This window comes from Chelonia mydas, chromosome 1 (assembly GCF_015237465.2).
Source record: "Chelonia mydas isolate rCheMyd1 chromosome 1, rCheMyd1.pri.v2, whole genome shotgun sequence".
NCBI lineage: Eukaryota > Metazoa > Chordata > Testudines > Cheloniidae > Chelonia > Chelonia mydas.
Window position 1 is genome coordinate 263,048,875 of NC_057849.1, and position 25,859 is coordinate 263,074,733.

A 25,859-nucleotide genomic window follows, 5' to 3' on the forward strand; every position below is an offset into this window, starting at 1 on the left:
CAGTTACTGCACAGGGTGAGTAAGCTTCTCTTTATAACCTTCAAAATAATTGTGGTCACCTTTACAGTAGCTCCAGATTTTCACCAATGTTTGTTTCTGAATGATAGTTATTAAGTAATAAAGGAATAAAATTATAGTTCAACCAGAAGCAATTTGTCTAGGTTTAGCTACATTTTTTAAAAAATGAAGTTGCTAGGTGATCACAAACTTGACATATTCAGAAAAGAAATCTCTTTAAACAATCTTTAAGGAATGAACAATCTCTCTTTCTTTAAAAAAAGAAAAAACAAAACACATTTCTTTAACTAAATGGATTTTAGTTGGAGCACTGGGGAAGTTCCAGAAGACTAGAAAAAACTAATGTTGTGCCAATTTTTAAAAAGTGTAAATGGGATGACCTGCATAATTAGAGGCCTGTCAGCCTGATATCCATCCCAGGCAAGATAATGGAGTGGCTGATATGGGACTCAGTTAATAAAGAATTAAAGGAAGCTAGCATAATTAATGCAAATCAACATGGGTTTATAGAAAATGAATACTGTCAAAACTAACTTGAGATTTTTTTGGGTTGAGATTACAGGTTTGGTTGATAAAGGTATTAGTATTGATGTAATATACATAGACATCTGTAAGGCATTTGACTTGGTACCACAAGTCATTTTGATTAAAAAATTAGAATGATATAAAATTAACATAACACAAATTGAATGGAATAAAACCTAGCTAACTGATAGGTCTCAAAATATAATTGCAAATCGGGAATCATCATCAAGGTGCGTTTCCAGTGGGGTCCCACAGGGATTGGTTCTTGGCCCTACGCTGTTTAACACTTTTATCAATGACCTGGAAGACAACATAAAATCATCAGTAATAAAGTTTGCAAATTACACAAAAATGGGGGAGTGGTAAATAACAAAGAGGACAAGTCACTACTACAAAACATGAACTCCCAGTGTGATGCTGTGGCCAAAGGAGATAATGCGATCCTGGGATGCATAAACAAGTGAATCTTGAGTAGAAGTACAGAGGTTATTTTACCTCTGCATTTGGCACTGGTGTGACCGCTGCTGGAATACTATATTCAGTTCTGGTGTCCGCAATTCAAGAAAGATATTGATAAACTGGGGTGGAGGGTTCAGAGAAGAACCATGAGAATGACTAAATGATAGAAAATATGCCTTATAGTGGTACATTCAAGGAGCTTGACCTGGTTTAGCTTTACAATGAGAAGGTTCAGGGGTGACTTGATTACAGTCTAGAAGTCTGTACTTGTGAAACAGATGTTCAACAACGAACTCTTTAATCTAGCAGAGAAAGGTGTCACTTGATCCAATGGCTGGAAGTTGAAGCTAGATAAATTCAGACTGGAAATAAGGTGTAAATTTTTAACAGTGAGAGTAATTAACCATTTGACTAATATAGCAAGTATCGTGGTGAATTCTCCATTACTGACTTTGTTTAAATCAAGATTGGCTGTTTTTCTAACAGATGTACTCTAGGAATTATTTTGGGGAAGTTCTACAGAAGGTCAGACTAGTTTATCACAGTGGTCCCCTCTGGCGTTGGAATCAATGAATCTAAAACTGTTTCTTGCATTCCTCTTAGTCTTGAAAATTTAAAGTTGTGCTTAAACTGGTAGGCAGTGGTGGGATTCTGTGTGGTTATGATGTCTGGTTGAGGGACATGACATCCCATGTCCCTAACAGGAAACTTAAACTGTTGGGCATTTTGTGTGCTGGACATTTTGATTTTTGTTAAGCAGGGTAATGCGCTTATACATTTTGATAGCCCCAGAACATGATATAACAATCAAACAGGGAAAGTGACTGCCAGATATTTTCAGCAGTAATTGGAGACTGGTGGGGAAAAAAGCATGAAAAAAACCAAACAACCCTAGCTTAACAGGAAGCCTGACAGTTTACTTAGGAACCAGTCTCTCCCAATTCAGAGAAAACATATGAGCTGTACCTGGCATAGACGTTGCAGCAAAGTGGTGATTCCTAGAATGTTTCCCCATCCTCTGGCAAAGACAAGTGACAATCTGCTACTGAAAAGACCCCAAACACATTCAGTGGACGTGGTGATGTTTGTACTATCTGAAGCTGTAAAATGAGAGTCCAGGTTGTGAATCAAAAACAGTCTTCCATGGCAGAAAGTTAGGCACTCAGGCCCTGATCCAGCAAAGCATATAAAACGTGCTACGTGTGATATAAGAACTTAGGTAGACAAGTAAGTTTTGCCAAGCACCCCTCGGCTTTGCCATGTACATCACTAGGCTATGCACTGATTGGCACAATCACACGGACTGTTATGCTGATGTAAGTAAATTATGATGCCTTTTAAAAAAATAGTAAAATGTACAGTATGTGTGTCATCTTTGAGATTTCTCAGTATATACAGAAGACCTTGCAATGTAGTCAGATCATGACACTTCAAAGTATACTCTGACAAAAAAACACTTACGGTAGGATTTATAATCCTGTCTTTGAATTGCTACATTGTAAATACACCAGAATCCTATGCAACAAACGAGTTTCTACCATTTGTTTTTGATAAATTCTGAAATTAAACCCTAGTGAATATTTTAAGTATAATTTATACAAGATTTTGTCAAGTTTAAAGTCAGAATAAAGTCAGAAAAGTGACTTTGTAAAAGTAACACCTTCTTACTCAAAAGATCTGCCGCCTGAGTTTATTCATAATCATATCTACTTATTTAAGGAAAAAATACATTTTCATTAGTTTTTCTCCTGTTAGCCCTGCAGAGCCAAAACAACAGTTCAAAGGAGAATGAGCTGGATTCTGTTCTGACTCACACAATGTCAAAAGAATTGTTAGCTAAATTCTAAGTACAGAATGTTTATTCCTGATGAGAGAAAAAGCCAGAAAGAACACATCTTAATTGTTGAATCCATTTGTTTACTTGTAAATGGAGCAGATTTGATATGGAAGTCATTGAGGGACAAATAACAGTGAAACCCCTCAGGGCCTTTTTTACCAAGTCAATTTTAGGGTCAAACTGTACTTTGAAGCCTGTTCTTTTCAGATTATTACTTTGCTGATTTATATAAATTTTGAGCTATGACATGGCTAACTAATTGCTTCATGTGACATTAACTTAAGTTTTAATGCATATTCTCTTTTAGGTTCACCAAAAACCTGTCACCTGACAAGATCAATCTGAGCACACTAAAAGGGGAAGGTCAGCTGACCAACTTAGAGTTTGATGAAGAGGTGCTTCAGAACATGCTGGATCTTCCAACATGGCTTGCTATAAACAAGGTCTTTTGCAATAAAGCAGCTATTAGGGTGAGTATTTTATTATGTTGGAACAGTAATTAAGCAAGACTTTCTCCCTTTTTCGTCTTTTCTGCCTTCTTAAAACTTATTTTCAAGAAGTCTGAAAATTGCTAATTCTGAATTTCATAATGTTAAAAATTTGCTGTAGGTGTTTAACAGCTTCATAAAAAGAAGTTGAAGGCATTAGATAGTAGAAAATGTTCTTAATTGTTATCCCTTGTAAGACTATTACAGAAGCAATGAAAATGAGCAGTGATTTAATTTATTTTTTCTTTATCCAAGTGGAATTTTCTTCATATGCACTTTGAAATGGAGCAAGGGATTGTATATTTTTGCAGAGAAAGCTACTGGAGTTTCCTTTGGCTATGTCATACCATCTGCTTTAATTATTCTTTTGTGTGTTACAGTAGAACCCCAGTTACGAACACTTCGGGAATGGATGTTGTTCATAATTCTGAAATGTTCGTAACTCTGAAGGAAATGTTATGGTTGTTGGTTCAAAAAGTTACAACTGAACATTGACTTAATACAGCTTAGAAACTTTTCTATGCAGAAGAAAAATGCTGCTTTTAACCATATAATTTAAATGAAACAAGCACAAACAGTTTCCTTACTTTGTCAAATCTTTTTTTTTAAACTTTCCCTTTATTTTTTAGTAGTTTATGTTTAACACAGTGCTGTGTGCTGTATCATATTTGCCTTTTATTGCATACTTCTGGTTTCCAATCAGGAGTGTGGTTGATGAGTCAGTTCGTAACTCTTGTATTTGTAACTCTGAGGTTCTACTGTACTTTTTCTGCCACTTTCTTTCATGTGGTATCACCTTTTTTCTTTTATGCTTTCCCATCCCTCAGAGGCCATATATTATGGTGACATACTCTGCCTGAAAACTAGACAGAACTCTCTCTGGAGCCAGTGGATAATGCTCCTTCAGTCTCTCTTGCTAGGAAGTGATGTGATACACAACACTACTACTGTCCTGTCTCCCAGACCATGCTAGAATGGGAAATAGAGAAAGCAAGCTATCGTGATTTATATCGTAACAGCAAATGTGGGGTTTTGTTTTGTTTTTAATGAAGGAATGTGAAAAACTGTTGGACTTTCCTTATGTCTGGCAACACAGAGTTAAAGAGACAGATTAATTTTTTCGGTCTTTTTTCCTTTTGTCAAAGTTTGACTCAGACTCACAATTTATCAGACCACTCTGTTTTATTAGCAAAGCTGCTCTGCTAATACATTTAGAAGTGAGCCCCCCGAGTGGGGCTTGTGTCTCTTAATTTATACAGTTTTTTGGAGAACAAGTTACAGAGAAGTTACAGACAAAAGAAGAAAAAGATTTTAGTCACCACCCTTCGAGATCCCTGAGACCAGTCATGTATCTTCAATTACCTGCCACCCTTAACAATCTCCTTTAACAGCTTCCAGTTAACTTAACTAATTCCCCTTCACACCTTCCATTCTGATGCCTGCTTCTTAGACGTGCTGGCTCTATCTTAATTGCTTCTCCATTCAAAAGCCAACTGTCCCTACGTGTGCTCCCTCAGATACTTTGTAACATGTTTTGGCATGCCCTCTCATATACAATGTATCCAGCATGTCCCCTTATACAACGTTATACTTATACAATGTTATACTTCCACACTTTCTGCCACCAGTAGCTCCTAAGCTACCTTTCCTTTTGGCCACATGACTTTGTGTGTTATATGATGTATATTTCTCACATAAAATTATTTATTATTTGTACTAGCTTCAAAAGATCACATGCAAGTCCAGCAGTTCAGTGTAAATTTTATTTTTATATCTAGAAAATAAAATTGAGAAACAGATATCTTGACTACTATGTATTTTCTTCGATGTTTGTTTGATTTGCTTTAGCATAATGTTTTATCTTTCAGATACCATGGACAAAATTGAAAACTCATCCAATCAGTCTGGTAAGTTCTGAAATCAACCCAAAAAGTGTATATATATAAAAGAAGTTTCCAGGAATGACATTCTTTATGTTACTCTGAAGCCTAAAATGTCTGAGTCATTGTGGAGTGATGGAAACAGCTACAATCATAGTTGAGAACTTCTTTTGTTCAACACAGCACCAGGTTGAATCATTACTGGGTTTTGTGGTCTTTTACTGTCCAGTTTTTAAGTTCTCAGCCACACATCTCTCCCAATATAACACAACTCATATACAAATAAACACAGCCATCAACAGAACAACACAACCAGCATCCACAATAACCTCAGATATCACTCTTAACACTAGAATGCCCGTTGAGTCAGTGTGAAGTGAGGGAAACAGCTACAAGCATGGTTAAGAATGTTTAGAATATCACCAATCATAAATTATCACTGGAATTTGTGGTTTGTTATAATCCAATTTTTAAGTTTTCAGCCATTTCCAGGTTTTTTTTACACATGACTTTGCAAATAATACCTGTCATGTGGTATATGTACCCCATGCAGGGTCAGCAGTCAAAGGGTTAATGGTACTGCCAGCCAGTGTTGATTGGTAGCCTCACAGCAGCTGGGAGAATAACAGGTCTGGGAAGCAGAAGGGCATGGGGCTACTGGAGGAGTGAGCAGGTTGGAGAAAGGAACTCCTGTCAGCAGACTGCTGAAGAGCTGCCTAGAGACAATACTCCAGGAAGACATGAACAGACTAACAGTTGAAGAGCCTGCAGAGGCCCAGGGGAAGGTAGGAAGGAGCTCAGACCACTGTCAGAGTCTGCGAACCCTGGTCCTGCTTGTCTGACTTGAAGGCCCTGAGCTGGAACCCAGTGGAGTGGCTGGGTTCTCCTACCAACCCCCTGACGGACCTGAGATCAGAGAGGGTTTTCCAGATTCTGGGGTAGCCAGAATAGCCTGACAGCCCCACTGAGCTGAGTGAGCTGGAGCTATGCCCTGGTTCGCCTGGAGGGGCACTGTTGCATTGACACACCAACTCACAATACTCTTTTGATAGCATTGGCTTTCAGATAGCAGTTGTAAATACATTCCTTTTTAAAAAAGTTTTATGGTTTCCCTGAGGTTAATTAGAAATAACTTAAACCTTAGCTGGTGTGTACATTGTGTCCTTTGATTACCAGCAGATGGAGGTGAGAAAACATTCTGTTGACTGTATCCCTATCCTATAAAGATGAGGGTCTCTAGGTTGTTGCTTGAGTCCCATTAGAAAAACTGTTTTTCTGTAATTTCTAATTATTTCAGCTTTACCTGAAAGATGGATATTTGTCTTCTAGTCTCATTGCAAGATCCTGCCTCCTTCTTGTCTGACTTTATTTTCTAAGGCCGTTTCCACACTACGACTGTAACCTAGCCCTGGTACTCAGTGACAGCATGGTTGTCCACCGACCCAGTTGCAACACAGTTAAAATATGTGCAAGGCTTTAGCCTGGTTTTTAGTTGTAGACAGAACCCAACAAAATTAGGAGATGCATAGAACTGGATGGCTGCCATTTTTCAGTTCTCCATCGCTTTTCTTACAAGCCTCTCAGGAGAGGTTGGAGAAGCCAGAAGTAGACTAGCTGACAGTCACTGGTTCTCATTATTCAGTTTCCATTTGAGTTTATTAATAGAGATACTTCTTCATTACTTGTATAAGTTGCCTGCAAACAGATTTAATGAATCGGAATTGGTAGGAAAGTTAATAATTCAATGATAGAATGTATCGGGAACTCACTGGTTCTTCTAGAAAGCAATGTATTCACCAGGATGGGACACTTCAGGCTGTTGGCTGAATTCTGCCCTCAATTACATCACCACAACCTCATTATCTTTGGCGCATGTGTGTATATGAGCGCGAGTGTCACTGAGCAAGGCTCCTCTCTTGTCCTCTCCCCGCAGAAACTGCACAGACTCCTGCGGTTGTACCTTCACCGTGTCCTTTTATTTTAAGTTCCCGCCATCCTTTTCACAACAATCCCTGTGCAACAGTATATCTACAATGTTAACCTAGCTTTTGGCCCTCTCGCCAGGGCCTGAGGGAAACAGGTATCCCTATTTTGAGCCTCTGTGTGGCTAGGCTTGGCTAGCTGTGTTCCTCCCTCTCCCCTCTTGCACTTCCTTCTGGTGCCTCTTCTTGTCAGCTGTGGGCTTATGGGGTAATTGACTCAGCCGGGCAGCCTGATTGACTGTTTACCCCTTCAGCTTTTTCCAGGGGAACTAATTAATATCTAAGTGATCAGAAAGCAAGCTCACCTGTTTGCACCCTGCACTCTGTCACAGCAAGGTTGAGCTTAAATAGCCTTCATTTAGTTGGCATACTCTGTATACGTGATTTAGATAGCTTGAGTATTTAGTGGTGCGCTTGCCAGAACTCAATGTCTTTTGTTAAAAACTAAGGCTTTCAGGAAATCAGTCTTTTAATATGGTGGCAAATGTTTTAAGTGCCTTTGCTCATAATTAAATTGGCCTTTCTATTTGTACTTGTTAAGCAAAATAATGTCAAGGAGGACTCTTGCACAGACTCTATGTAGCAGTTTTCTGTACTAAAATAAAAACGATTATCAGCCCTTTTAGTGGGGAAAGGGGAGGAATCAGGCATCTATTTGAGAGAGCCCATAGTCAAGCTCTGTTGTTTATTTGTATTACAGTAGCCCAATCAAGTCTGGGCTCTATTGTGCTGTGTACTATACAGGCATATAGTAAAATGCAGTCCCTGTTCCAAAGATCTTATTGCCTTATTTTAAGAAAAGGCCTGAGAGATTAGTGAAACAAACAGAAGGGGCAGGGAGGCTGAGTTAGGTAAATATGTTTTTACTTTTTTCATAAAAGAATTGGGCGTGCAATAGGAGTGTCTTTAGTTTTTGTGGGTTTTTTGTTGTTGTTCATTGAGCTAGGTGAGCAATTAGCTGTAGTTTCAGCTCACCATATCAGCTAGCAGCACACTGTAGACATCATAGTAAATGAGTCTTAAGGAGGAATCAGGTAATAAGTTCATGAATTTTTGGGGAGGAGGGTAGGCATTCCAGGTGTAATGGGCATTATGGAAAAAAAGTGCAAAGGTGTTTGTAAGAGAACTGGACAAGTGGGAGATAGAAGCTGGCATAAGTGTGAAGGCAATGGCTGATTGAGATAAGTGAGCCATTCGGTACAATAAGGCAAAATTGTGAAGGAACCTGAAGGTAAGGGCAAGATGTTTATATTTGTGGTTGAAGTGGCGAGCAAGTGGAGAGACTTATAATGGGTGGGGTGATGTCAGAATGATGGGCCAAGAATATAATCTAAGCAGCAAAGTTTTCAATGGACTTGAGAGGAGGCAAAGTTACAGTAGCCCAGGCCAGAGGGAAAGAGGTTGCAGGAGCCAAGTTTTAAAGATAGGGATTCTCCTTAGCCGTTATTATAAATTTAAACCATGACCATTTTTAATATGAGCGGGCAAAGAGACTGTTTCTGCATTTAGATGGTCTCTTCCTGGGAATAACACATTGTGGGTTTTTTTTATCATTTGTTAAATTATTTGGCAAGGTGCAGTTGTGCTTTTAATTATATCCTTCAATATCAATGGGATTTGAGTGCCTCACACCTTTAGTCTCCTTTTTGAGAAGTCCAGCCTCAATAATGAAAAATAATGGCAAATATGACTGTTAATCTTAAATATTTTTTTCTCAAAAAGTACACATTATAGCAAATCTATTGAAGATTCACCTCTGTAAATTTTCTTGCAGATACAAAATGTTTTAAAGATATCAACAAAATGTCTAGCGGCCACTGATACATTTCAACAATAGACCAGTTTCAAACACTTTCCAGTAAAAATGTCTGAAAAGAAAAACACACAATAGAGAAAATTCAAAGGGCATAAAAGCTAATATTATGTGAACCTTCACACTGAAAGACTACTGTGTAGAGAAAATCAAATTCTTCCTCATTTTATACTCATTCAGAATTCAGCCTTTGAGAAATATACTACAGTGTGATGAATAGAATATTTCCTTGACTAGAAGTCAAGAAGTATACAAAGTTTATATATGACCGTGAAAATCTAGGAGAGTTGAAAAAAATGATATCTGATATAAGCACTGTATAACCAAAAGTCCAAAAATGTAAATGGTTATGTATTCTATTTAAGGTTTTCTAATAAAATGCTATTGTCAGAGAATATTTATGAAAGATTTTTACTTAATGTTCTTCTTTTTAATTAATAGATAACTTAGATATCTCAAAATCTAGTGCAGTAAATTGAAATTTGTACCAAATTTCTTCATGTATTTTTCAAGTCCCTGGATAAAGTAATAATGGAAATGAGTACTTGTGAAGAACCACGTGCCCCTAATGGACCATCACCTATAGCGACTGCATCAGGACAGAGGTCAGTTGTAGTTTTTAAATATTGACATGCACTTGATACAAAATATTTAAAATTATCCAATCTGTTCTCATGAAGCTGCTCAGGTTGGAGGATTTATGTGCATCCGAAAGCAGGTTAGATCCATTAGTCTAAAGGTAAAGTATAACAACCTTTAAAAATATAGGGTCAAGGCCTGCTTGCTCAGCACGCCTAAAATTAGGCCACTTATTTAGGTGATTTAATATAGGTTTAGATGTATAATGTTAGGCACCCAAGCTTGAAAATTTACCCTAAATATATATTGCATTTTCTAGTTCATAGGATTGTTTAATCCACATAATGCATTTTAGGGTGGAGGAATAAATCCCAAGTACCATAAGAACAACATACTTTTGGATAGGCCCAAGGCAAAATAGCTTTAATTATTCAGAAAACGAATATACTGCTTTCAAAATATTAACTTTTGTCTAATAGACAGCATTAAAGACCAGATTCTCAGATGGTGTGAATGTTCATAGTTCTGTTTTCTTCAGTGACTACACCAGCTGAATCTGGCCTAAGAGATTTGACGTATAACCCAGTCAGACTAAAATATCAGATAATTGTTGGGACAGGGAGCCCCAGACTTGTGGTCTCATAATTTCTAAATCTGCCTGAAAAAGGAGACTGTAGTAGAGCTCATGGAAGTATTCCTTGAGTCTTCATGTTAATATGGCACCTTGACAAGGTAAAATAGAGACTATAATATTTGTGGTTTCTAAGCTGCATAGGCAGTTATATTAAGCAGAAAATATCTTGATTACACAAGGGTGTAGTACAGGGTCTAATCTGAAAATGTTCTGACTGCTGAACATAATTTGAAAAGGGTCAACCGGGTGAAAGTGTTAGAAAATCAGTTAAAAGCTAGAACTAGTTAGATCCTGGGAGTACATTCAAATAAAGAAAAATTGAATAACCGTCTGTGAACCCAGCCTATTTGATTTTGACACTGAAGATTCAATCCATGCAAACAATAACGGATGTGAAGGGCAGGAACTTAATTGGGACTCTTCCACATCAGACGGTGACAGAACCATTGCAACTGCCAGGAAAAGAGCCGTACATTTTGAGAGCAACAGAATATTAATTTACTTCAACGTGAGTCCAATTACTCAGAGTCACAGATCCATAGATTTTAAGGCCAGAAGGAACCATTATGATTGTGATGGTTTCCCCCTGGGGTGCCACCTGGAACTGGGGTACTGCTCAGCCCTCTGATCCACCAGCCTGGGCTCCCTCTCACACTGTGCTGCTGTGACAAGCTGAAGACCTGCTCCCGGTCCTACACTTCCACCAGCATTCACACAGGCAGGGACACACCCAGCTGCAGTTACATTCAGGCTTTCTGACCAGCCACTGCCTGAACCAACAACAGAGAGGTTACAGCCAAGATAACCACCAGCTTCCCAGACGTGCACCCCCTTCTGGAGTATAAGCCCAAAATTATACCGTCTTGCTCTGCACAGGGAACTGTACAGCGTAAACTCCGAGAGTTCATTCCTCCCTCAATGTGGAGATGAAATGCAACAGCCCTTTGAGGTAAGATTCCCACGCACTTCACTAATCTAAACCAGTAAGTTTGGAAAGCATAAAATAAGTTTATTAATTACAAAAGATAAATTTTAAGTGATTATAACTGATAGCAAAGAGATCAAAGCAGATTACCTAGTAAATAAACAAAAATGCAAACTAAGCTTAAAATACTAGAAAGATAGGATATGAATTAGCAAATTCTCACCCTTGCTGATGATACAAGCAGGCTGGCAGATTCTCAAGGTACAAGCTGCTCTTGCTTTGCAGCTTGGAATCCCCAGGTTTTTCATACACAGGCTAGAAATTCCTTTAGCCTGGGTCCAGCACTTCCCCCAGTTCAGTCTTTTTACTTAGGAGCTTCTCTTAGGTGTTCTGTTGTGGGGGAATGAAGAACAACAGGTGATGTCACTCCTTGCCTTATATAGCTTTAGCGTATAGCAGGAACCCTTTGTCCCAAACTCAGTTTGTGGAAAAACACTGACATCCCAAGATGGAGTTCACAGACATGTGGTTGGTCACATGCACTGGCATAACTTGCAGAGTCATAGCAGCCATTACTTATAGGTTATCTGGGACGTTTACAGGAAGGTTAAGTTCCCCGAGGATCCATTCTCTTTGCTGTTGGCCCATCAGCACTGTCTGGTTTCTTCATTGTTGTACCAGAAAGGCTAGTTGTGGGTGTCACCCAGAATAAGCATATTTGAAATACAGTTACATAGTCAATATTCCTAACTTTAGATGCATACAAATAGGATAATCATATTCAGCAAATCATAACTTTTCCAATGACATCTCAGATAACCTATCTTGTACAAAATGCATAATAATTATGCCATAATCATATCATATAATAACATCACTGTGAAGAATATGGGGTGCAGTGTCACAATGATCATCTACTCTGACCTCCTGTATCCCACTAGCCATAACATTTCATAATTAGGAAGAATCTGGGAAAGATAAAATAGTCCTTCATATATGAAAATGTGGAAGCCATAGTTTTGTATCTTAGCAAATTCATGTAACGCCAAAGAGGGAAACATCTCTGTTTTGGGACATCCTATCTGCTTCCCATTTGCTCAGTAAATAGAATATCATTGTCAGGAATCAGGGTCTGTAGCAGAGTCAGTCTTTGGGCAACCTAATGAAAGCTGCTGGGCTATAGTAGGCTGCCTAACTGGCTACACTACCTGATTGGTTGGAAGAGTCAGCAGACCAGCTCTTAAGTCCAACAGCAGCCACAGTTCAGCAGCTGCTCAAAGCATTCGCCCATGGCTGAGAGAGTTCCTGCTCCTGCCTTGTTCACAGTGCTGCTCCTGCCTTGGACCCAGCCCTGCCTCATTCCAGGTAACCTGGTACTGATCTTCGGCTCCAATCCTGACCTCTGACTTCAGGTCTGACTCTGCTTCTGATCCTGAGCTGCTAACTCCAGCTCTGACCCTGGACTATGATTCCTGGCTACCGATGCCTGCGGGAACCACTTGGCCCAATGCCTGCTCTAACCACTAGGCATGACCACCCATGTCCTGGTTACTGACGGTTTGCGCAGCCCCAACACATACAATAAGAGAACTAGAGTTTATACCAGGGGTGGGCAAACTTTTTGGCCTGAGGGCCACGTGTGGGTATGGAAATTGTATGGCTGGCCATGAATGCTCATGAAATTGGGGGTTGGGGTGCAGGGGGGGGTGAGGGTTCCGGCTGGGGGTGCGGGCTTTGAGGTGGGTCCAGAAATGAGGAGTTCAATGTGTGGGTGGGGGTTTGAGCTGGGGCAGGGGGTTGGGGTGCGGGGGGGGGGGGATGAGGGCTCTGGCTGGGGGTGCAGGCTCTGGGGTGGGGCTGGGTATAAGGGTTTGGGGTGCAAGAGGGTGCTCCAGGCTGGGACGAAGGGGTTTGGAGGGCAGGAGGGGGGTCAGGGCTGGGGCAGGGGGTTGGGGCGTGGGATGGGGGTTGGGGTGCAGGCTTCGGGTGGTGCTTACCTCAAGCAGCTCCCAGAAGCAGCAGCATGTCTCCCCTCCAGCTCCTACGTGGAAGCGCAGCTAGGCAGCTCTGCACGCTGCCCCGTCCGCAGGTGCCACCCCTGCAACTCCCATTGGCCATGGTTCCCAGCCAATGGGAGCTGCCAGGGCCACGGTTGGGGCGGGGGCAGTGTGCCGAGCCCCTTGGCTGCCCCTACGTGTAGGAGCTGGAGCGGGGACATGCCACTGCTTCCGGGAGCTGCACGGAGCCACAGTATGTGCGGAGCGGGGCAAGCCCCCGACCCCGCTCCCCAACTGGAGAACCAGAGCGGGGCAAGCTTGCACCCCGGCAGGATCTCAAGGGCCAGATTAAAATGTCTGAAGGGCCGTATGTGGCCCCCAGGCCGTAGTTTGCCCACCCCTGTCTTATACAGTGTGTGTGGATTCTTCAAAGGTCAATATCTCTGGTGGAGATAGTGGGAGCCCTATAGACATTGCAAGGCCAAGTTGCTGCCCTACAGGCATAGAATGTAGTCGTGCAAGCTCAAGCCATGGAGCCTTCAGCTCTTACCTCTGCTCCCCACAAGGCCAACGTTCCCCTGCATGACAAGTTTAAAAATGATTGCAACAAATTTTGTGGGTTCCTAAATCAGTGTCAGTTCCTATTTCTGCTATGCCCGTAGTCCTACACTACTGACCATGACTGAGTGGGGTTATCAGCTTTCTTACTGGGGAGGCCCTGGCTCGGGCATCTCCACTCCAGGGACAATTTGAGGCTTCATTCAAGCTATTGCAGTGGCTTTTGATGACCCAAGTGGCAAGCGCCACAGCTCCCATTGGTTGGGAACTGCGGGCAATGGGAGCTGCAGGGGCGGAGGCAGGGTGCAGAGCCTCCTAGCCGCAGCTCCACCTAGGAGCAGCAGGGACATGTCGCCACTTGCGGGGAGCCGCCCCACGTGACCACTGCATGGATCTGGCACTCTGAGCCCCCTCCTACACCCAAACTCCCTCCCAGAGCCCACACCCCCTCCCTTGCCCCAACCCCCAGCCCTGAGCCCCCTCCCACACCCGACTCCATCCCTCTTAGTTAACCAGAATATTTTACTTACTGGCACCCCCCATTCTCCCAACATGCTGGATAACAAAGCTTTTACTGTATATACAGGTATAATTGTGGTCCCAGTCATTTAATTGGATCTGCTTATGTCAACCCCTTTAGGGTATGGCTACACTGCACCTAGGAGTGGGCCTCCCAGCCTGGGTTGGCAGACTTGTTTGAACGGAACTCACCTTAGGGTGCCAACACAAGTCTGTGGACCTGGGTTGGGAGGCTCGCTCCCAGAAGCATTAGACATATCCTTAGAGAGCTGGCTCACCTTGACACAGGATTTGCCTGCATCAGTCTGGTTGCAGGGCTGGGACCTACATTAATAACCCTTATAGGTTCTATTTACTATTTAGAGCATTGTAAAAGAATAAAAGGCTGCAAACTACTTTAACTGTCTAAGCTGACTGAAAGCTTTTGTATTTAAAAGGAAAAATGGTGAAAAGTAAATTGGATTTTTAAAATTCTTTAACTTTTAGTAATGCAAGGCATTATTCATAACACAAATAAGAAAATTTCCTTTAAAAACAAGTTTTAACCAAAATGTCCCTTTAATCTTGAAATTCAGCTGCTTGAGTATATGCACTTAACCATTTTTGGATATCTTTTTCTTTTTCTTTTTTTTTTTTTTTAAAGCACAGTTTGCCTATATTATGCCTTCCCATCCTCACCTCACACAAAAAAGCATAATATTTAAAAGTAATTATAGCTTTAATAAGTTTTGTTGTACAGATAAATATTAGCAAGGCTAATATACTATTGTGGTGTTATTAATAATATTAATTAATTTGACATTAATTTTTCCTTAAATATACATAAGTAGATGCTAGGTTGGTGAATAATGCTGAAGACTACTGTAACATTTAAAATGGAAACTTGCATGTGTTACGCTTGATTGAAGTTCAACTGCATGAAAAATTGTTTAGTCGTTAATTCTAAATTAGGAACATACAATAGAGATTATACTTTATTACAAATTTTTCAGTTAAATATATTTAATGAAAATTTTATGAATGGGATGGGGTGCACTACACGTTTTGTATTGTATGGTGTGTTTCATGTCTTATTGCTTAATAAGTATCACTTTATGCACTAACATTAGATCTGTAATTTAAATCTTGGCATTTCACTTTCCAGTGAATATGGCTTTGCTGAAAAAGTGGTAGAAGGAATTTCTGTTTCTGTGAACTCCATTATAATCCGGATTGGAGCGAAAGCTTTTAATGCTTCATTTGAACTTTCCCAGCTGAGAATATATAGTGTAAATGCAACCTGGGAACATGGTGATCTAAGATTTACTCGAATACAAGAATCTCAGCATGGAGAGGTAAAGAATACTTTTTGCTATTTGCTTTTGTCAACTTTGTAGTAAGGAAGGTAATTAAATTGTGACTTTATGATTTTAAACAATCAAAGGAATGTGCCCTGGGTGTGGCTGGAGGACTTGTGCACTCCAGCTAGTTTCAGCTGTTCCCAGTTGCCCCCAGGGCTGTGGGCAACAATTGTAAACTAGAGCAGCCTTGAGGGTTGTTTATAGAAGAGTGGAATCTGTCAGTGAAGGTAGTGAATATGAGATGTGGGGGTGTACTAAAGAAAGATCTCTTACTTGGACATTTCCTTGCTTTTAAGGATTTGCGTGGGTGAATGTTCTCCTTAAGCAACCTTAACTCATTTCTAACCAAGTTATTTCTTTGTTGGAATTTACTAGTATACTGTACTCTTAATAGTCAAATTAAACCATTCCAATATCTCCTAATTGCTAGTGCAAGTAGCAAGGTATTTTAATTTTTAAAAATTATAAAAGTACTAGATTAATGGATACCCTTCTTTTGTTTTCTGCCCAGTACCCAAAATAATAATGTGCAATTGAGCTCAAAGTTAGACTACGAGTAGCACGTTTATATTGAAAAATGATTTTCTCTAACATATGTTTGGTTATAAGTCAGGTGGACTTCATATTTTGAACTTTGACCTTATTGTTTTATTTAGAATTGGTTACTCCCAGCCAAAAAACTTTCAGCCAGAGTTAAAGTGACTGATGTCTATCATTTACGTAAGGGCAGAAACCCAAAGTGAACATAGTAATGATCTTAAAAACCCAACAAACGTTATCTGAGAAGATCAAAATTAGTCATCCAGACAAATCTTAACTCCCCCTTTTTACTCTTTACCCAGTGTACCTCTTGTAGCTTATATGTAAATTAATGACCTGTTAATGAGAGTTTGTATCTATAACTGTGGATTTTTGAAATCCACGTTATTTGCTTAAAATGTATGTTGAGCTGAGGAATTCTTTAGTACATGGCTTTTGTTGTGTATATACACATGTACACTATTTTATAATCCTAGCTTGTAGACTGCCTAATTTTTAGTCTAGGCATTAAGAGGTTCATAACCCTGAATAGGTTTTGAATGTGTCATTCCTAAGTCTCTCAGTATGACAATAAACGCTTTTACATTTAAATCCCTTATGCTTATGGGGAATTTTGCTGAACAAAATTACTTGTATTTAAGCAATGAAAATGCCTGTCTATTCCATTTGCTCTATGTGGTCTTAAAGAAGGTAGGATTAGTTTTCTGCATCTTCATCTAACTCCTTGCCTGTTGTATCCCTCATCAGCTCAGAGTTATACGCTCAGTGGGATCCATAATGTTTGTAGTAATTCTCTTTAATTAAAAAAAAGTCTGCCATCAAACCTCTCCGCTTCCCCGAACTAACCAACAGCACTAGAATTGAACATTTTGAGGCTACTTGAGGAGTCCAATCCACAGAAGAAACCAGCATAAGACCTTTAAAAAAAACTAAATGTAATCGAAGTGAATGAACAGACTTTATAATTAAATTCACTATGAAAGATATAAAAAAAATCCCTGATCTTAGAAGTGACTGTGTTGGTGGGTGCAAGGGAGTACCGGTGCAGAGTCAACTGAAGGGTCAGAGCTTTAATTACCAACGGTTTTAGTCAGAATATGCAAATGGAACATGCCTTTTCTGTTGCTACTAAAACTCCATAAAACTTTCTTATTCTTACTGGCAAATAAATTGGCATATGAAATTAACAGGCTTTGTTTTGTTTTAGGTATTAACTTTTAAAGAGATCAACTGGCAAATGATCAGAATAGAAGCGGATGCAATCCAGAGTTCTCAGCATGAAATCATGAGTGCTCCAGTTCGACTGATTACTAACCAATCAAAAATCAGGGTTACACTTAAAAGAAGGGTAAATTTGAAAACTTGTGAATCTGTGATATATTTATAAATTCTTTCATTTGTTTTTGTATTTGACATTTATTTTTACAAAGCACTTTGTATAGATAAGCACACAACAGAGATTCTGCACTTGGACTACATAAAAAGTGGCAGCTGTAAATTTAAGATATTTCATTTTATTTTTCTGAGGAAGCATCATCATAAATAGAATAGTTTACCAAGTTGTGATTACAGTAGTTAGACCTATGCAATGGACAAGAAATAGAGCAGGCAAAATGTGAAGACCACGGGGTTATATAGGTTTAGCTAATGGTCTAATTTGGCCTGTATTTCCTTTATTTGTGATGATGTGTAATGAGGAAAGAATTCAGCTTTACTTCTCAGGGTTTAGGTTGAGTTTGCAGGGTTAGCACTTAGAAAACAGCATCTTTTTATTTGTAAATTGAGCATATTTGATATGAAAATCCTTGAGAGACAAACATAGAACTTCATAATACTATTTTACAGTCATTTTTACTTAGCAGGCAAATCACACTTAAAAAGAAATATTAATGTAATCTTATGGAAAAAGTGTCACATTTCTTGTGTACTACGTCCTTTGCATTTTAACTTATTTCTTTTCAAATACCCATTTCTTACATCAAATGCAATATTCCCATTTAAATTTTTAAAATTCATTTTCATTTATTTAACAGTTAAAGGATTGCAATGTAGTGGCATCAAAACTGGTTCTAATACTAGATGATTTGCTATGGGTTTTAACTGATTCCCAGTTGAAAGCTATGGTACAATATGCCAAATCTCTTAGTGAAGCAATAGAGAAATCAACAGAACAAAGAAAAAGTTTGGCTTCTGAACCCACACAGGTAAGCTAATTGATTGTCATAGTAAAGTTTTTAGTAAATACAGATACTCTAAAATAGCATAATAAACAATTAGTTGGTTTAATTTATTTTGGAGAGCTCTTAGGTTATTCATTTTTGATCAAGAGGGTCAGATTTTGCATCTTAAATCATACTAAAAGTTATCGTAAGATCGGTCAATTCTGAGTATCATGACAAGGAAGTAAATTCTATTTATTAAATCATATATATGGAATATTTAAACATCTATATTTATTTCAACAGTTGACTAAATGTGGTGTATAGTGTTGCATTTACAATGGGAACCATTTTCTGCTTTTGAATTCCAAAATATGTTTAAAGAGAGACTTACACACTAGAGCAAATTTTGAGAGAGAGGGAGGATACTTACACAAAATTTAGAAGTACTGGTACACACTGGTATTTCCCTTTAGTGTTACTGAAAAATTATGTTTTAATACAAGCTTTTCCTCTGACAACCTAGCCTCTCTTGTTTGAACTTGGAGTGAAATCATAAGTCTATATTTGATATCCTAATCTGTTACCGTGGAAGTGATAATGATGTCACAAATAGAATATCGTATTATGCTGAAAACCTCCACATCCTCTAACATACATAGCAAGACAGGCTAGCTGGGCTTTGGAATCTTTTTTCCTCCTTTTGCTGTCCATGAAGAAGCACAGATACTTCCCTAACACCACTACTGTGGTCTGAGGTTGAAGTACTCAGAGTGTCCCTCAGTGAATAATAATGGCCAGTGAATCTGCATACTGACAAATCCACTTTCACACTCTTCCATCCAACCTTACTGCACGGACATGTAGCAGGCTGGCACAGGGACGAGTTGGGGAACACTCTCTGTACACCAGCTGTATAAATCATTTATCACCCTCTCTCAACATCATACAGCAGAAATCCTGCTGAGTTGGGGGACCTTCCCAAACAGAGTAAGATTTGGCCGATCAGATGTGACTGCAAAATCAAGTAGTAGTAGATGTACTGTAAGGGAGCAAGCTCTCAAGCATAAATAGCACTGATAAGTGGTAGACGTGATAAGAAAAAAGACATGAAAAGATGTTACTATGAAGGCTGATTAAATGAAGTTGCTGGCATTGAGTACTTGCAGGAAGTGCACTGCCTTAATCAGTAATTAGGGGTGAGATTTTCCAAGGCACATACAACAGTTGGGCATCTATCTCCCATTGATTTTCAGAGGGAGTTGGGAACCTAACTGCTACTTGTGCCTGTGAAAATCTCCCCCTAGAATTGTTTCTACATTTCAGTGTTAAAATGTTTGAAGTTCATGCTTTAAGGAAAAGTTTCTCTAAAGTTATGTGACTTAATTTTTTCAGAGTTCCGCCCCTGTACCAACCCCTCAGCAAGTGAAAGCACACCAGACTTCAGCAGCACCTGATCAAAATGATGCAATTGTAAAACTGTTCAGTGATTTTGATGTTAAGGAAACTTCTCATCACTTAGTAATTTCTCATTTGGACCTGCATATTTGTGATGATATTCACTCTAAAGAAAAAGGTAACAAAAATTTCCTTTTCCAAAATTGTTTTGATATCCTCAAACTTATTGTAAATTAGAAGAGAGATTGAGAAGTCTATTAATGTTTGTATAGTCTCTCTTAAATGACCAGAATAAAACTATATACAAATGTACATCCAAACAGCCACATGGTCATTTTTTTCTATTGTATAGCAGGCTGCTTTATATTTAATGGACATAGAAGAGATTAATAGTAATTAAAGAACCAGGATTTTTCAAAAGTATTTCCTTGATAGTAGCACCAGATTTACCAGCTACAAATTTATGGGCCTTATCTTAGGCATTGGGAGCCCATCCTGGCCATTTAGGGCAGGATACACTAATGCAAAGTTAATTTTTTTGATACCTCATTTTTTGATCCAATACTTTTCGCTGTGGTGATTCACTGTAATGAAAAAGTGAAAATTTACTAATGTAGGTCAGGAATCTACATTGCTAAATATTGCTTTCTTTTACAGAATCAAACAGAAGTATTACAGGAGGAGCTATGCAGATTTCCTTTAGCCATTTAACTGTGGACTACTACCCTTTTCACAAAGCAGGTATGTGAATTAATATTTATTAATTGTATTTTGGTTTTAAAGATAAAAATTAGTCAAATGTACAGAAGACGTGGGCAATAATATTTCTACATACAAGTATTTGAAATATATACTTTTAAGGTCAGTTTAGTACATTCATATCCATTACATGTGGAATAAAAATACTGAGAACTGAACCAAGATTTTATACACTAGCTATTTCAAGCATAACTCTTTAGTTAACAAAATACTTTGGACATAAACACAGTTGTGTTGGAACATTGTAATCCATTTCATGTGAAGAAAGAGGACCTCAGGATTTGAATGTATTAATTTAAAATTTAAGGGAGAGCAAGGTACAATCTACTAGACGAGCAGTTCCCAAACTTTTTTTTGTTGTTGATTCTGCACTTGATTCTACAAGTGTGGTACAGAGATTCCCCAGAATTTCTTTAGTGCACTTACTTTTGTTAGTGTGCTACTATGGAAATGCAATGAGCTTGCCATGCAGCCGTCATATTAAGTCATGGAAGAATTGATTGACTGGCACCAAAATTGAAGCTTGAATTGCTAGTAGTAAATTCCAGACTAGGATTTGTTGCCAATCATTTTTGGCTAATAGATTTTTCCAGAAATCTAAACATTAAAAGATCATTTTTTTCTTTAGTGTCCATTACTAAATTTTGGCCAAAGGATACCTTTAAATTTGGGATTAGCTACAACTTGATATAGTGAACCTTCTTACATGACCAGGGCAAGCAGTGTATTTCTATTGTTTGTCTTGGAGGAGAAGAAATTGAGAAATTCTGTCTGAGCTACAGTTACCCTAAATTTCTGTTTTAATATAAGTTGCTGGGTAAGAATTGATGTTGTTGTGTTGGAAGGTGTTAATGGCTGCCATCAGTCACAGACCTGGTTAAATGGGTACAGTAAGTATCATTCGTTCAGGCTAGATGAAAGAGGAATTAAATGCCCCTTTGTGTAGTGATAGCTGGAACAGTAGAAGCCAAGACATTGACCAATATGGCAAGGCCTGAGCAGAAGCTAAGCCAGAAGTTGGGGCAATTGGTTGGTTGCAGTTGTGTGTCAGTGGTAGAAAAGGACCAGAAGAAGCCAAGAGAGAGTAAACTGACAACAAGAGAAGCAGTTGTGAACATGTCGCTGAGAGGGAGCAGTGTCAGTGCTCCTTGGGGCACAGGAATTGCTGGAAAGGCAGGCTGGAAATCAGTGTTCCCTCTAATTTTTTTCCATCCATGTGTGGAATGTGCACCATATTGAGGTAATGTGTAGATGTGCGCCACCAGAAGAAACAAAAAACCTAGATATAATATGTATTTTAAAAAGTTACCATAGGAATAATTACTCCAACCAGTTAGGCATTGTAGAACTCACTACTCAAAGAATTAAATTAAGAGGGAAATAACAATTATTTCGTAAGAGAAAAATAAAAGAGAGCAATAAAAATTATGAAATGCATAAACCAGTCAAAAAACTAAATCAAGATACTTTGAAAGAAGTATCAAGTAACAAGAACAGCAATAATACAAGTATGTGTTGGGAGGTGAGTGTGAAAGACTGTGTGTGTGTGTGTGTGTGTGTGTGAGAGAGAGAGAGAGAGGGACACACTTCTTTTGTGTGTGTCACTGAGAGAGACACACGCTGCCCCTTTAAGTATGCTGCCCTTTTAAGTAGATCGGCACTCAGCAGTCTGAAGCCTGCTTGTTCAGACACAGCAACAGCTGCCAGCAAGCTCCCTACATCCTGAGCCCTGTCATGTCCCCCCTGCCGCTCTGTGGAGATGGGGTACAGGGGAGGGGGACACCCTGACTTCAGCCCCCCCCCGCACAGCAAGCAGGAGGCTCCTAGGAGCAGAGGACAGGAGCAGCGCGGCAGTGGGGTGAGGACACCTGAAGTGTGCGGCTCTTGATAGCCTGTTGGGCGGCCGCACAGATTAGAGGGAACTTAGCTGGAAATTGTGATCAAGGAAACTGCTTTCTACTGTGATCAAGGAAACAGCACTTTGAGTACATTCTTTGTAGATGGCACTAAAAAAATTCCTTACTCATATTATCAATCTCTTCTCTTAATGGATACAATCTAGCAAGGCCCTGAATATTGCCTAACTGCTCAAACCAGGGAGCAATTATATTCTTGAGGTCTGTGAGGAGTTTGTCAGTGCTATTACTTGCCATTTACATTACTGAATAGTCACAAGATTTAGTGCGATTACATTTTGAAGAAAATCTGAAAAGTTAAAAATTTTTTTTTCAATCGTTAGAAATATATTTCAAATGGAAATTTTGTATTAGTTGTGGGCCACATATGTCTCTCTCTTGTAGGAGACAACTGCAGTCACTGGATGCATTATAGTGATGCCACCAAAACCAGAAGTGGATGGGCCCAAGAATTATTAGATGAGTTCAAAAGCAATGTTGAATTGCTTAAACAGGCTGTGAAGGATCATAATATAGATTCTCCTACTAACTCCCCACCTCATGGTTCTCCTCCAAACATACAAACAGGTACTTCGTCTCTATTCACAAGTTTTATTGCTTACATTTAATATTCACTGGAGGCAGCAGTGTATCCTAAATGAGGTTGTTCTTTTAAATGACTTTGCCATTCTTATTTCCTACAGGCAAGGACCAACAGATACCTAAAGGAACTTCTAGGGCTGCTTCTGTATCTCCCCAACAACCAAAGGATAAACTCATGTCCAGTCCTGTTGTTGTTAGACTTGCAGATTTCAATATATACCAGGTATGTTTTTTTCCCCCTAGTTGGTGAATTTGGGGTTGCTTTACCTCTGATATATTAGCCATAATTTTTATGGGCCTGATCCAAAGTCCATTGATGTCAGTAGGACTCTTTCCATTGACTGTATCGATTATTGGACTAGACTTTTACGGCTTGCTCTTGTTTGATATTAAAAATTAATATCAATGGAATTTTTGTCATTGATTTAATGAGAGTAAGACTTTGGATCTGCGAGGGATCGCTGTCATATAAAGACATCACCTGCAGATGCTGTAGTTTAGAATCTTACCCTTTCATTGTGTCATGTGGAGTACTCCAGGGATTCGCTGGTTTAGCATGTAGTTTTAGATTTCTCATTTTTAGGGGTTCATATTCCCTGTTTAAATATATGCTGAATTTATTTATTTCAGTGTCCTGTTTAAACTGATTTAACATTTCATTATTAATATTTTACTTCCAGTGATATTTTTTTAATGGACTTTTTGACATTCATTCTTTTTGTTATTTGCTGTTGTTTTAATTACTCTCTCAGGTCCAGATTCACTCTCACAGGCATAGCAAGGGGGCAGCTGCACCAGAGTACTTATCTCCAGGCGACAATGGCAATGATATTGGGGCGGTGCTCTGCTTGGAAAGGCAGCTTTAAATTTCAGCTGAAGTCCCATAGTAACCCTGCCAGCAGAGGATGCCTGAGATGTGTGCTCCGTCAATGCATCTTCCAGCCACCCTAACCTTGCCCCTTCCCAGGCCTTTGGTGCTGTGCCTGCCCTAGTCTCCCTGTTAGAGTGGTGGTTGCTACCAGAATCTCACATTTGGATTTGAAATTTTTTTATACGCTTCAGTAATTGCATAATTATTTTATGAAATGTTTGTTTCTTAGTTTGATAGAAGTTTTAAATTTAATTTGCTTCTTTTCAGTTGCTTTACTCTCTCTTTTTGCCCTCTCTCTATTATTACTTCACAGTTTTTGTAGGACAGCTAGGAAGCTACTTATTTTAAGTTGATGTATTTGTGAAAGTTAAGTTTTGTATTTGTGAAATTATATTTTGCCATCGTATTATTTATAATGATTATAGGTATTAATACAGACGTATGAAATTTAAGATATTTTAAGTGGGTGAGAGAGGTTTATACAATTTTACTTGTGTATAATTTCCAACTATACTTATGCAAAATTAATAAAAAAGAAACCAACCAGGATTGTATATTCAAAACTTCAGCTATTTTGAAGGTAGGAAGCTGACATACAAAAGCACTGGATGCAAGCGTTTTTGGTTTGGCAGACATTTCTTAAATTAATCCACACTCCAAGAAATCTTAAGCGATCAGAAGAGCCAGATAAATTATGTACCAAAAGTAACACTTTTCTATTGTTGCATAATTTACTTTGGAGGCAATTAATGTAAAGTTTGTGTAACATTTATGTTGTTGAAAGCACAAGTGGAGAGATGTTGTTCTACTAGGGCTTGATTCTGCTGCGATGTGGACCTCAGGGTGTTGCTGAGCCCAAAGAACCCTGCATTAGCGTACTGAGCACCCTGCAGAGCAGCATGTGATCCAAAGCCTGCCCCTGGAGAGATGGCACACAAGCTGCAGTGCACATGGCTCCAGAATAGTGCAGAGAGAGGGGAATTTTGTCTATAGTCACCTCTCCAGCTGGCTGAGCTGGGAACACCATGGGCTGACCATCTTTCAGGCAAACCCCTTCCCTGGCAGACCTGCCTGTATTTTGGTCCATGGTGTTCTTGGTGAAGCTGCTGCCCCCTACAGGTCCTTGCCTGATTCTTGTCTGTGTGGATATCCCCTTGTCTGTGTGGATATCCCCTTGTCTGCTGCATGCGCCTGCTGCTTCCCATACACACATGCACAGGGACTATAGTGCCAGGCCCTGACTCCATCCATCACCATGCCCCTTCTGTCCTCTGTGTGTTCCTTTGGAGATGAGTGCATGCAGACTGCCTCTACTACATGATAGTCATGTATGCATTGCTGCCTGCGATGGGTGCAATTGGGGATCTACATCAGTGGGGTTACCATGCCAGTGCTCAGTGTGTTGCAGATCCCATCTGTGAGGTGGCACTATCCCTTGTACCACTGGCAGAATCAAGCATTTTTAATGACTAACAAAAATAGTTACATATTGAAAAAACTGAACATTTGTCTTTTGCAGGTCTCTACAGCAGACCAATGTCGTTCTTCCCCTAAAACTCTGATTTCTTGCAATAAAAAGTCACTTTATCTTCCACCAGAAATGTCAGCTATTCATATTGAATTCACTGAATACTACTATCCAGATGGAAAAGACTATCCTAGTAAGGTTTTTGTTCTGAAAAATAAATCTCTTGCATTATTTTCCCTTTTGCGAAGCCTAATGGTAGCTTGAGATCTAATGGAAATATTGATTCAAGTTTGACATTCAAAAATGGTGAAAAGCTTTTTGCACTGAATTAATTGTGAAATTACTTTTGTGAACATAATACTTCACCATTTTACTGATGTTTGCTCCTAGCAACACATTTAAAGCATTGATTTTTATAAATACTATGTTTTAAGTACAAAAACGTGACATTTTTACCAGGAAATAAAATACTGATTCTACTATATATACATTTTTTGAACATTTGCACTCCTCTGCTGTACAAAAGAAATCAAGCTATTGCAGACCTACCAAAGATGTAACAAAAGGTCTGCTAGAGTTATTTTAGTAACATGTGACAGGGTTCAGCATTCT

General features: G+C 39.1%; 1 protein-coding gene across 12 annotated transcripts in view; it reads left to right on the forward strand.

Annotated features, from left to right (window-relative positions):
• The window catches only part of UHRF1BP1L (UHRF1 binding protein 1 like), an 86,899-nt gene that overhangs the window by 36,896 nt on the left and 24,144 nt on the right, over nt 1-25,859 (forward strand). For 11 of the 12 annotated variants that reach the window (XR_006290422.1, XR_005223137.2, XR_005223138.2 and 8 more), the window contains 11 exons: nt 3,147-3,309; nt 5,196-5,234; nt 9,516-9,607; nt 15,359-15,548; nt 17,302-17,442; nt 18,128-18,298; nt 19,649-19,829; nt 20,309-20,392; nt 22,711-22,893; nt 23,010-23,131; nt 25,299-25,440. Coding sequence is in view for 7 of the 12 variants with exons in the window: in XM_037884356.2 (XP_037740284.1) it covers nt 3,147-3,309; nt 5,196-5,234; nt 9,516-9,607; nt 15,359-15,548; nt 17,302-17,442; nt 18,128-18,298; nt 19,649-19,829; nt 20,309-20,392; nt 22,711-22,893; nt 23,010-23,131; nt 25,299-25,440 (1,508 nt within the window). In the remaining 5 variants the exon portion in view is untranslated. Of the gene's footprint in view, nt 1-3,146; nt 3,310-5,195; nt 5,235-9,515; nt 9,608-11,126; nt 11,165-15,358; nt 15,549-17,301; nt 17,443-18,127; nt 18,299-19,648; nt 19,830-20,308; nt 20,393-22,710; nt 22,894-23,009; nt 23,132-25,298; nt 25,441-25,859 lie in introns of those variants that run through there. The other variant, XM_043545460.1, reaches the window with a different exon arrangement.